This window comes from Enoplosus armatus, chromosome 6 (genome assembly GCF_043641665.1).
Source record: "Enoplosus armatus isolate fEnoArm2 chromosome 6, fEnoArm2.hap1, whole genome shotgun sequence".
Classification (NCBI taxonomy): domain Eukaryota; kingdom Metazoa; phylum Chordata; class Actinopteri; order Centrarchiformes; family Enoplosidae; genus Enoplosus; species Enoplosus armatus.
This window is the reverse complement of record NC_092185.1, coordinates 18,642,433-18,655,730: the sequence shown is the minus strand read 5'-3', so window position 1 is coordinate 18,655,730 and position 13,298 is coordinate 18,642,433. Positions and strand designations below refer to the sequence as shown.

Below are 13,298 nucleotides of genomic sequence, written 5' to 3'. Positions count from 1 at the left end.
AATATGACATGAATGGATTTGTAGGTCAGTGAAATAGAGCTGATATTGCAGCTTTTATTCTTTTATGGCTGACAGAGTGTAGAGGAACGTCATGCACCACTGACCCAAAATGAGATGGGGAAACATCCCAACAGACTTGCTGTGGCTGCAGGCTGGAAACCCACATTTTCAGACGACACCTTCACACGCCATGCTAACACTTACTAGCATCTCATTTCCTTTAGAGAAATGCTCTTGCTACTTATTCTACTTATTGTAAGTCACTCTGGACAAAAGCGTTTGCTACATCAGTGATTCCTCAACGCACATCTCTACTCACAACCCCTCAGACCAGGTGGCAAATGTCTGTGTTTCATAAATTTATATTCTAATGTTGAAGATCACTTACTAGCTTTTCACGGACCATATCCAGCTTTCTTCTTCGAATTTACGTGTTTACGTGAAGTATGCAACTTTGATCACATGATTTGATTTTCCAGTATTTCACAATAAACTGGCAAAAAGTAGGTGATTTTGTGACCCCCCGGTTGGAAACCGCTGCCCTCAATGAATGTAAGTTAATGTCCTGGTAGTCCTTTACATTGTAAAGAAACTCCTGCCGTGTTATCTCATTTGCTCATTAGAGTTCCTGAGAATTAGGGTCATAGTTCTGCTTTGTTGGATGTACATTTTGTGACTGTGATGGTAATTATTTGTGTGGACTGTTGCACTAAATAATTACTTCACTCTGATGGGCTTGTGTTTAGTTTGATTAATGACAAAAAAGTCCAGTCCACTGATTAGTAAAAACAGCAGACTAACACAACTGGAACACTTTGCTTGGACTGGCCGTCTGTTTTCATCACTTTTTGTCTCCTCTGGAGTCTTTCTGAGAAAGCTGCAGAATGTGGATGACCAATGATAAATTTCAGGTAAACCCAGTGGATCTAGAGAAGCAGAGCACGTTTGAAATAACAGTTGAAACTAAATCCTCATATTACACCTGATGCATTCTGGGAGTCATTAGCCTTTATCTCAGCCATCTGAATATCTCATCACCTACCGAGGATAGCGCCACTATCAGTCTTCATTTGTCAACAAAGTTTAGCTCCCCTTGCTAGATTGTCACGGTGTCCCTGGCAGCCACACACACACCCAATGCCAGGGCCTTGCTGGCATTCCCTCTGATATTAGCTTGGATTGTACACCCTGTCGGATGCCGAACCCTCTCACTTATCATGTGTCCCAGGGAGAGACTAAGGAGCTGTCATGTAGACTTTGCCTTCCAGAAACATTCAGACCCACATTCAGAGGAGTTTGTCCCCATGTTTCCACCATGTGTGTTGTTGTTATTGCTGTGCTGTGTTTCAGTCAGGGACATTTATAGCCACACTTGGAAGAAAAGTTGCATCTGGGAGGGTAAGGGTCTGCTTTTGAGGATTTTCTCCGAACAGAATGCGACAGATTCAGCTGAGAACAAAACCCAGCAGATACAAACCACTGTGATAAGAAATGCACACAAAGGCAGAGAGAGAGAGAGAGAGAGAGAGAGAGAGAGAGAGAGAGAGAGAGAGAGAGAGAGAGAGAGAGAGAGAGAGAGAGAGAGAGAGAGAGAGAGAGAGAGAGAGAGAGGATAAATGAGAGCAGCATGTGCCTGGCAGGAGTAAACAGCTTGACTAATCTGAAGAGTCGGTGTGTAAGCTTGTCAGATTTATGAAGACAGCTTCGTTGACTTGTTTGATGGTGATTGGTGGCTCTGAGAGTCAGCTGTTGCCGATCAGCTGATGGTGTTTTCAGCACCCTGCCTGCTCCATGTGCTTATATAATCAAGTAATGACTATTTTGGTTACTTGAGAAAACAGTCTCATCTTAAGGGTAATTTAGTAACTGTTCTGGAGCTTTCGTTCACATCACATCTTCCTCAGCAGATGGAGTTGCCCAGTCTTCCTGAGCGCTTTAAGGACCTCTCGTCCGAGCTGTCTTAAATGTTGAAACTGAGAAACAGCAGTTGACAAAACAATCTCACCACAAGGTCTGCTGTCTTGGTACTAGTGGCTGAATATCAAAAATGAACTTTCAATGTCAAAGTTTAATGAAGGTTTAAAGTTTTTTCCAACAGCTTTCTCATCAGTGTAATGTCGCTTCTGCTTCTGGCTACATTTTTTAATCAAAGGGCTTCACTTTTCTCTGAGCTGCGATCTGGTGTGTTAACACAGCAGTGACATCAGGAACAAGTCAGTTAGTGTCTCTATTCGCTGTGTTAGTTGCTTGCTTTTAATAAAGTCTGATTAGTTTTTGATTAGATAAAATCTGTTAGTGGGTTGAGTAACAGGTCATGGAGGACGGCATCTTTCCTTTCCATTGGGGGGACTCCCACCACCACCACCACCACCATCATCATCATCGTTCCTCACCCACCTGCTCCCTCTGGCTCCCGTTGTCCCCCCCCCCCCTTCTGCTCTCCCCTCCAAATATGGCACGGAGCAGGGAGCGTCTGGGATTTCTCTGTCGTTAAAGTGGATGACTATTTGTATCTTGACCTCAGTATCCAGTCAAAGTGATGCAGGTTGGATATCTTGTGTGCAGTAAGATCCAAAGTCTCAAAACTGGGCAGCATAGCCAGTTGGAGAGCAAGGTTGTGACCCTAAAACATACCTGCTGAAGTAATTAGCTGCAACACAGCGTGTCTCAAACCAGAGGCTGAAAAGAGCTCTTTACTGCAGGCGATCAATAAGTATAGTGTTGTTCGCTGGGTTTATTGAACTAAAGTACAAGAAAAGCCAGTAAAGAAAAGACCTTCTTTAAGAGAATAAAATCGATGTTTGTTGACAAATAGGGAAGCATTTTCAGTCATTATCAGGCGTGGTCATCACAATGAACACGCTCCATTACTCCCCGTCCTCATTAGGGGGACTTAAAGTTTTAAAGATGGACATTTAAGTCAATTAAAGACAGTTAGAAACTGTGGGAAGTTCCTCAGCCTGGCTTTGATGATTAAAGTGGAGATTCTCGCTGCTGATAGAAACTGTCTTGTACGACTCCCTCGTGAATTCTCCTCTAACGCGACCTTGAGTACTTAAAGGTGTTGATTGACGTGAAGGGGAAATAGCCCTCGGCGGTTCAGTCAGAGATGAAAGCTGCGAGTCCTCAGCTCCAACATGATTACAATGATGTTTTTTATGATGGCTGCAGGATCAGCTGTCCATTCAGGCTTCAGAGTCATTCAAGTGTCTCCATCTCCCTACAAAATTTCATATTTCAATTTGATATTTGACTTGTTGATTTTTATGCTGTAATCTAATCATCATGTGTAGTTGACAAAACAATGTCAACACATGTTCCACTTCAGAAATAAAAAGTTTACATTTTTTCCATATTTCCCATTTGTGATATTTGTTTTACATATGAAAATAGACACAATTCAAATGGGAAAAAAGTAATCTTGGAAAAGGTAAATGCACATGTTGTGTAAGACTATTTATTTTGTGAATCTTGTTTTCCTTTTTATTTCAATTGATTTTTATTTTACCAATTCACGTTGTAGATGAGGTTGGTTTTTACTTTAATTTGGAAGAGGTCCACTGTATGAGCCTATGTGGCTTATTGACCTCTTGTGTCACATCTGTTCAGTTTTCATTGTTTTCTTTTAATTAAAAATGAAATTATACAACAAGAGCTAAAAACTAATTTAACTTACATACTGTAAAGTCTGTTTTATAAGTTTTGAATAGTGAGATTCATTATTTGCCTTTAGAACAAAAATGATTAAATATATATATAAAACAATAATAAATAAACAGATAAATGCAGCTAAATACAAAAATGTACATTCTGTTTAAACATGTTACAAACATTTTGTTTTTGTTTTCACAAACTCGTAACTTTCTGTTTTTTATAGGTCTTAAATTCAGCTTAACACCTCCTGAAGAGAGTGGCTGACGGCGTTCACTTCAACTTCTTTCTCTTATTTTACACCCTCAGTAACAGCCATGTTTACATGTGTGTGTGTGGCATGTCAGAGCTTCTCAAATGTCCGTCACCAGTTCACTTCCCAACAGCTGTGCTCTCTGCTGTAATGGCTGCCTTTTTAAAGCTGCTGCAGCAAACTGGTGTAAATCAGCCCTTGCTCTCTGACTGGACTCAGACATGATCAGAGTCACCTTCTCAGGATGACTGAGAGAGGAGTCAACCTAAAAATACTCAGCAGCTTCTACTGAGCATGTGCAAAGCCCCAAACAGCCAATCAGATCTTAATGAATTTTAGAGTTATGAGTCTGAATGTGAATGGTTATATGCACGTGTCGGTGTGTGTGTATGCACTGTATGTGTGTGTGTGTGTACACTTTGAGGGATTTCATTATTCTAAAAATCAGAGTCTGTGTGAGCTTTGAGGCCTTTTCGTATTTAGTAACCAGACTCCTATATTTACCCTGACCTCTGGGAGTTTTCATTATATTTTTTACAACTTTTGATGAGGAACAGTTGCAGGATTATTAGATACACTTCCATTAATATTTATTTTTTTCTTTATTTTCTGCAGCCTGCCAAACCTGGAGTCTGAGGGAGATGAAAGGTAAGTGCTCAGAGAAAAGAGGAAAAAAGCCCAAGCACACAAGCCTAAAAACATGCCAACAAACAAATGATGGGTCATGATGTATTTTTAATTTCAAACTTGCATGAAGACCTGAGATTGACCCCTGAGGGCAAAAGTCACTATGAGTCAAATACATTAAAATATTTGCAGCCTGGACTACAGGAGTCTTTTCAATGCAAACATACTTTAGTATTTTTAAATACGAGGAAAGGCTTTCCATTCTGCTGTTGTACATAATCAATCATGGACACTATAAATCAGTTTTATAAATAATGCTCTGTTGACAGTTCATAATTGTCACTGGTTTAGCTAATGCAAATAGTGTTGTTATTTTAGCCCACTATGAATTAATGTTTCTATTTATAGCTCAACTGGCCATGGCATTCACTGCTTTTTCACTGTTGAATTACACACACACACACACACACACACACACACACACACACACTCAGGCATCCATGTCGCCCTGAGTTTGACAACATTATGTCAAACTAGCATTTGAAAGCTGGTATCTTGTCTCTGGCTGATGGCCCTGTTTCTGTCAGACTGACACTGACAGAACATGAGTTTTCAACACTTTCAGTACGTCATAAAACTGAAGCATTAAAACTTATATATATAATATATCATAATATATAGTATTTCTATAGCTGTCTTGGCCACATGAAATTCAAAGTGAAAGCCTACTCCCTTAATAATTTCAAACTACATAATCGCCACTCACATTATGTTATTAAATGTTTCATCCACAGTATTTATCATCTATCAGAGATCAGGATCAGGGATAGACACTGCTGTCTAGTCAGGAAGGATGACTAACGTGGTATTAGATGGCCTCAGCCGTCCCTTTTAATAATGTATCACATGGTTCAAGCACCAGTACCTCACTACCGGACAGAATGTCAGATCAGTCTTTCCATTTATCCGATAAGTCTGCAAGTTTGACACATTCTGATGCCAAAAATACATTTACATATTTCATGCACAAATCATACGCTCAGATCCTTCTCTCCTCACCTCAAACAGCTTGCGTTTGCAGTTAAAGGCCAGTTTACAGTGAGAGACATATACTAGATGAACAAGATACCAGCGAACAGCGACAAACCTCCCGACAGCCAGACCTCGTGTTGACACACTAATCTCAGCCTGAGGAATCAAATCCTCTGAGAACTCAATACGTCGGAGTCCAAACGGGCTGATGCTGATTTCCATATCAGCAAATTACAGGAAGAAAAATTGGGGTCGGGGGGGTGTGGGCGTTATTTTTAGGAGGGTTAAGATCAGAGCTAATGATAGATGTGTTCATGTAGGGCAGTGGTTGGCCTGTTTGTGTTTGGGCTGCTGAGCAGCGACATGATTGCCATAGTGAGGGAAGAGTATATGAGTCAGTGCGTGTGTGTGTTTGTTTTTTGTTAATCATTACAGGAATGAGGTGGAGTTGTCATGTCAAGAGTCTGTCTATCTCAGGGGAAACAGTATAGCTTATCTCATGTTTGATATTTTCTCTGCAGTCCCACAGACAGAGATGCAGCAGGTGACGGAGACATCAGGTGAGCTCAGCATGCTACACACCAGCCGGTCTCCACGGAGACGCATCAACGTTATCAGCAGAACAGAACAACAATTCTCATGGTTATCTAGAAACCCACTGAAGATAATAGAGAACAAGATATTCCCTCTGCTCACATATTTGTCCCCAACCCTCAAATGCATATTGACTTCACAAATACACCTCCGCCTTTAATGATCTCTGGACCAGTTCTTTATGGACTGGAGTTATTTTTATAGCTCAGCTTCTGAGGCTGAGGAGTCCCTGTGGTCCAGAGGTTAAACAGTTTCTTAACCTGAACCTGTGTGTGAAATAAAAGACTCATTAAGCAGTAAACATAGAGAGCAGATTATTGTTTGTTTTTACACTTCTGCACGTGTTTTAAAACCTCTGGTAGGAAGAGAGGCGCTGTGGCCTACGCTTCCCAGAAGCCCTGGCTGTTGAATGCGACGCTGGTGGAGAACATCACCTTTGAGATGCCCATGATCAAACCGAGGTAAGACCTCTTACCTACACGGAGTGGTTTAAAAAAACTGATGGTATGATGGTTACATCTGTTAAGATTTAAATCCTGCTGAGTCGACAATAAAAAGATGACAAGAAATTAGAGAAAATAGATGGGAAACGACTTACAACACAGGTCCCTGGCCGACTAAAACAGGGGCGGTTTGCGCTGGAGGCCACCAGGACACCCCAACCACAAATACATGCTGCCTACAGACATGACTCTTGAATGTTCCATGATGAGGGGATGACGTACGGCAGGTCGAATTGGTTCAAAGGAGGTCCGTAGGGGTTCATTCAGTCGACCCTCATTGATACAGTATCATTGTGGCAAACTGAATATCAGAAACACTTCTTAGCATAAGACAGCACCACAAACTGTAGCCTCCAAAAAACTTGAATCAACTCTTTTCTTTTAGATTGTTTGCAGGATTGTTGAATTAGGCTGCATTAGTTTTAGCCAGGTGTACATTGTACACTGTACACTTGCATTAGTAACCACTGTGTGTAAGCTGCCTTCCCTACATTAATTACTGAACCCATAATCACAATAAAACTAGCTGTCTAAGGACATTCTCCTGTAGTTAATTAAAACAGAGTAATCAGTGTGTTGCCAAAATAGAGCCAATGACCTTCCTGCTCCCTCAGGCCTCTGTTAACGCCTGGTTAAGTCAGTAAAATAAACGTCCCAAATAAACTGGTTTGACAGTGAGACACATCGAGCCAGGATTTGTATTGGCTGAAGGTGTTGGCTCTCTTCTCTTTGTCGCTGCAGCAGAGTGTGTCTACAGTTTCACTCCTAGCACAGCAACATTCGCCTGCGTGGGTACAATCACACACACACACACACACACACACACACACACACACACGTTCTCTTTACTGACATACACTCAAACACATCACACTCACTCATTATTTTCATCCTCACAGCAAATGGTTGTTTCTGAAAGGTCAGCTGCTTATATTTATGGTTGCGGCCTGGCTCTCTCTGGGTCTAATGGACTGTTTTTGTAAAATACATTTAAGGGACGGCTGTGGTTTGTTGCTGTGGAGATGTTCTATAACAAGGACATGTTTTCCAGCCCTGCGCTGCCTGTCCTCGCTGTCTAGTTTCACACCTTTACCTCTCTCTCTCTCCCTCCCCCCGTCCTGTCCTGCTGTCTGTTTATTTTCTGGTGAAATGCAGAGGGGCTTACTTACTTTCAGGTTACAGAACCAGGTGTTTCTTAAAAAAGGACGCTGTTGCTCAAGCACAAATGACTTATAGTTATTCAAAATGTCTGCACCTTCCATGATGCATAACAACTGAGTGTGGCATCGTCTCGACTGTGTGACCGTGTGAGGTAGCTCCAAATGGATCATACAGAAATGACGATACATTTAAATGAACAACATGTTATTCACTTGAATCTGAACATGAATAAATGACCGATGCAGCACCGAAATGAGTTCCCAGTGTGTTTGAGTCTTTTCTGTGTCTCTCTGCTGTTGAAGCGAGTCTGATCATGTGCTCAGGGCAAGATATATATATATATATATACATATACAGTATATATATTTATCATTGATATTCCTTTGCTATCTAGATATTAGCCATGTTAATAATGAGCAGGCTCATAGTTTCCATCTGACTGGTATCAGCAGCTGCTCTCCTCATTTGTATTCTGTATTTGTTTGCGCCCGGCAGATACAAAGCTGTCATTGAGGCCTGCTGTCTTCAGCCTGACATCGACATCCTTCCTCAGGGGGATCAGACAGAGATCGGGGAGCGGGTCAGTATCTGATTTTCTTTGAATTTGTGGTCTTTTTTAGTTTCCATATTTGGCCGTAGCTCCCGCCGCGGCTCACTGTATTACAGAATCGTTTGTCATCATTACTGTGCAGCGAGGATTGGATTTTTGTGTGTAGGGAGCTGGACTGACCTTGTTCAGCCAGATCACTGTCATCTTGGATGTCTTCATGCACCAGTAATGCAGGAAACAAACCGTGATCTCCTTTGTTACTCTGGGGGCCGAGTGCCACACGCATTTATGGATGTAATCATGTTGCTCATCCCTCTTTGTAGTAAAACCCTGTAATAAAGTTTTTTTTCCTGTCCTCTGGTGCAGGGTATCATCCTGTCAGGTGGACAGAAACAGCGGATCAGCGTAGCCAGAGCTTTGTACCAGCAGACAAACCTGGTCTTTCTGGTGAGTCTGCACACATCTTCCATCAAAACAGTGTTTTCAGTTGTTGGATTGCACCTTTAATTAACCTTGTTATCAGACAGTCTGTCAGTATTCACAGTGTTTCTGAGGTTTTACCTGAAGACTCAGATGTGATTCTATTTCTGATCCTTCCTTCGGGACAGAAATAGCAAAACTTCTTCCCTAAACTCAGCTGCAGGGCTGAGAAGATAAATACAACTTTTAACTGACAGTTTGAAAATGTTTGTAACTAGGGGTGCAAAATTATCAGTTACATAATCTGCAGATTATTTTCTTGATTGGTTAATCTATGAGATGTTAAAGAAGAAAGAAATGGTTACGCTGATGTAATCAATTTACTTGTTTTGTCTGACTGACAGTCTAAAGCCTTAAGATATTCAATTTACTGTCATATGACAAAGAAAAACAGCAAATCCTCACTTTTAAAAAGCTGGAATTTTTGCTTGAAAAATGACGATCAGTCGATCAAAATAGATTGATTTTCTGTCGATCAATTAATCGACTCATTGTTGCAGCTTTATTTGTAACACATGTTTTGGAAACGTACAAGAACACAAAAGTCTTGGAGAGAAAGATGAAGCGGTCATTTTGATTGATTGATTTTTGATTTAGAGTTATCCAACTTTTCAGGGCTTTTAAACGTACTCGTAGTTTTGTTTTACAGTTTTTCTTGATGTCTGTTTATGTATTTTTGTAGGATGACCCGTTCTCTGCCTTAGACATCCACCTGAGTGACCATCTGATGCAGGACGGCATCCTCAAGCTCCTGAGAGAGGAGAAGAGGACGGTGGTGTTGGTCACACACAAACTTCAGTATCTACCACACGCAGACTGGGTAAGACCAGTGTGTGTGTGTGTGTGTGTGTGTGAAACAGAGAAATCTGCAGCTATTATCTTAACCAACTGGATAAACTGTAGAGTTAAAGACCTGTTTGCTCTTTAATAGCCACAGTAATTGATATGATTGCCCATTTGTGATGCTGTTATATTATTCATGATGTAAACATTTACTTATTTCATTTGGGATACTAAATATTGCATTTCTTCTCTCTACTTTTGTGTGTGTTTTATTAGATCATTGCCATGAAAGATGGCACCATCCAGACTGAAGGGACTCTGAAGGACATCCAGAACTCTGAGCCTGAGCTCTTTGAGCAGTGGAAAACCCTGATGCACAGACAGGACCAGGAGTTTGAGAAGGTGATTAATGACGGGACACTCAATGTGCTGATGAATCCTTGATTACCTGGATGTTTGCTTAATGTCAGATGTTTATATTTATGTCTCCTCCAGGAGACGGTGGCAGAGAGTATGACTGATCTGGAGAGGAAAAACCTGCGGAGGGCCATGTACTCCAGAGAGGCCGCCAAGACTGAAGAGGACGAGGAAGGTGAGAGGCCACAGGTCACGATGATAATGTCTATGTGTGTGCATACTGATAGTAATATAGGCGGAGTATAATTTTCCTCCTCCTGTTGTGTCTATTTGCTGAGAAGCCTCATCGGTTACATTAAGGCTTAAAGCTCATCAGCTTGTTTTTAATGTTTGCACCTGCTGCAATGTTTGCAATGATCTGAATGACTACAAATTTCCTGTATTTCATTCTTGTCCCTTGTTCTTTATTCATGTTATCTTGTCTATGTAAAGCAAACATTACATGAGTGTTAAATGCTCCAGACCCTCTGGGTCTGCTGTTTCGTGTCTTGGCTTCCCTTTAGACTTTCTCAGCAACCACATATGACAAAAAAAACACTGAATGAGGAAGGTGCTAAGGTGCAGCGGCTGTACTCTTTATCTGTGTTCTGTGTTGTCTCCCGTGCGCTGGTGGCACCCCTGCGTGGACTTGTGCGATGGCTCCAGCTTCAGGTGCTGCCCTCATGTTCGATGGAGCAGGTGTGGCAAGAAAGCATGGACTGAAAAAAAACAAAAAACAAACAAAACAAGTCTGTGGCATTGTGACGCTGCAAGCTAAGCTGTGCCAGCTTCTCCCGCCATCTTGGAATCTCATCATCCATTTAGTCTTTTCTTTTTCTCACTTCTTCGTCCCCAAACATTTGTCACTCCTGCTCCTCAAAGCCCACATAATGCCAGCATGATTGCACAGCAGATGGTGGTAGCAGTAGTCAGTCATTCTCTCCCTTTCTTTTACTCTCCTGCTTCCTCTCTGCCTCCAGCCTGTCTGAGCCTCTCAGACTCCCACATGCTGCCTCATGCTCCCTATGCTTGCCGCATGATGTGATGCGATATATTTATATCAGGGTTGGGGAGGCGGGAGGTCGTTAACAATAGCTCCTCAACCCCAGTCAGTGTGTCATGGTTGCTCCGTTGCCCCTGAAAAACACGGCAGTCATGGGAATGAGCATCTGCTTGGTGTTGAAGGACATGAACAGAGATACTGTAGCGTGTAGCACACTTTCTCTGTGCTTTCTCCTCTCCTTTGGCCCTCTTCTATTTTGCCTCTTCTCTCCTGTGCTGGTAATGCTTCTTCAGACAGACACAGGAGGACAAAATCTGAGAAAAAGTAGGACAGAGATAGAAAAAGGAAGATAATGAAATATCTAGGAAGGAGGGCAGGAGAAGGAACGTCAGAAATGTCAGAGAGCACATGAGCAGTGAGTCACAGCAAAGGAGATCACAGTTAAATACAGAAAGCTGTAACGTCAAGTAAGAAAAGAAAATCTGTAAGGTCACAGTCATATTCTTATAAAATAGATAAATAAAAAGATAAATAGATGAAATGCAGTCATTTACTAACAGAATACATATATAACTTCTCATTCTTCAAAAAAAACCTAAAACTAATCAAAGACTTTAACATTTTGACGGTCTCTGTCTTCATCCCAGATGAATCCGTGGAGAGTGACGATGACGACAACCTGTCGCAGGTGATGCGTCAGCGCGCCACCATCCCCTGGCGCTCCTGTGGCACCTACCTGTCCTCCGCCGGGCTCCTCCTGCTCACCCTGCTCCTCCTGTCGCAGCTCCTCAAACACTCCCTCATGGTCGCCATCGACTACTGGCTGGCACACTGGACGTCACGCGTCATCGCGGCCAAGATCGAAGCCACAGCCCGAAACTGTACCGTCGTTCAGGTGAGAGGCCGAAAGGGTTGTTGATCAGCAGTTTTTAGAATCATACAGTCTTCTCCGCTTGATTGTTGCTGCCTTTAAGGGGTCATAGATAATAAACAGGTATTAAAGTGATTAGGTATGTATTTCATAGAGCTGAATTGATTAGTCGTTCAATCTATTAGTTTATCTATTACAGAAGCTATGATAATGAATTTATTGTTTAAGTCAACCAACATTCAATTGTCAGTGTTATGTCATTGGTTCCCAACCTGGGGATTAAGGGATCACCCTTATACCCTTATTTTAACCAAACGCATGTATTGAAAAGTAGAAAACAGTTAATCATATCTGTGTATTATTTTGAGAACAGGCTGGAGTGAAATTACATAACAGTTTTCTCACTAATTCTCCAGTGAATCTCAGTTGAGTGGAGCTGACCTAAAACACAAACACTGCCACCTCCAGATGCAGCGATTGCTAACACACCCTGAAGCAGCCGCAGCTCGGACTCATCTGCATGTTAGAGACACAAGAATGCATTGATGTGTGTCAAAATGAATAAGCAGTTTATAAAAGGATGCTTAGTGTAAGTAGGTGCATGTGTTGGCTGTCAAGGACGGTTCTGCTGAGATGTAAAGATTCAGAGGTTTCATACATGTAGAATTTGTGGCTGCAGAAATCATATAAATAAAAGATCTCTGAGGCTTTTAAAACATCTCAACTGATATGACCTGAAATAAACCCATACCCTGATTTAGAGGCAGCAGATGGACGCATGTGAGCGTTAGTAAAAGACAATTTGTCACCTACATAAACTTCTTCAACCTTTGTTCAGTTTTAAGCTCGTCTTTTTCAGTGCCCTCTTCCCCAATATAGTCTCTTACTGGCACTCACACACACACACACACACACACACACACACACACACACACACACACACACACACACACACTCATGCAAACACACATGCACAGAAACACAATATAAATACCGGCGGAGGTTAAGCTGCGTCGTTCACACGTCAAGGGCCGCACCAGCTGTTGGCAGGTTATCATGTTCCAGGTCCAGTGAAATAGCTCTATTATTATATATATATATATATATATTTATATATGTGTGTGTGTGTGTCTTTGTTTTGCTTGTGTGTGTGTATGCGTGTGTGCCCGGTGAACTGAAATGCCGGGTCACATTTCACACAGTCATGCGGAGGCTAAAGACAGAGTCAGCTGCAGTTTGAGGACAGCAGGTTAAAGTGTCCTCCTGTCGAGGACAAACGGTGCAGTCGTCTCTCCCCCACTTCCTCTCTTTCTGTCTCTCACACACTCAAACACACACCGAATGTACAGTTAAGTGCAGATAGATTGTCGCTTGAATGCCGAGGACATCTTGTC

At 41.9% G+C, this 13,298-nt stretch overlaps 1 protein-coding gene across 1 annotated transcript in view; it reads left to right on the top strand.

Moving 5' to 3' along the window:
• abcc8 (ATP-binding cassette, sub-family C (CFTR/MRP), member 8) overlaps positions 1–13,298 on the top strand; it is a 47,436-nt gene that overhangs the window by 23,589 nt on the left and 10,549 nt on the right. The window contains exons 17-25 of the mRNA XM_070906709.1: positions 4,520–4,552; positions 6,085–6,123; positions 6,520–6,618; positions 8,317–8,401; positions 8,738–8,818; positions 9,534–9,671; positions 9,911–10,036; positions 10,130–10,226; positions 11,681–11,928. Coding sequence (XP_070762810.1) covers positions 4,520–4,552; positions 6,085–6,123; positions 6,520–6,618; positions 8,317–8,401; positions 8,738–8,818; positions 9,534–9,671; positions 9,911–10,036; positions 10,130–10,226; positions 11,681–11,928 — 946 coding nt within the window. The remainder of the gene's footprint in view (positions 1–4,519; positions 4,553–6,084; positions 6,124–6,519; positions 6,619–8,316; positions 8,402–8,737; positions 8,819–9,533; positions 9,672–9,910; positions 10,037–10,129; positions 10,227–11,680; positions 11,929–13,298) is intronic.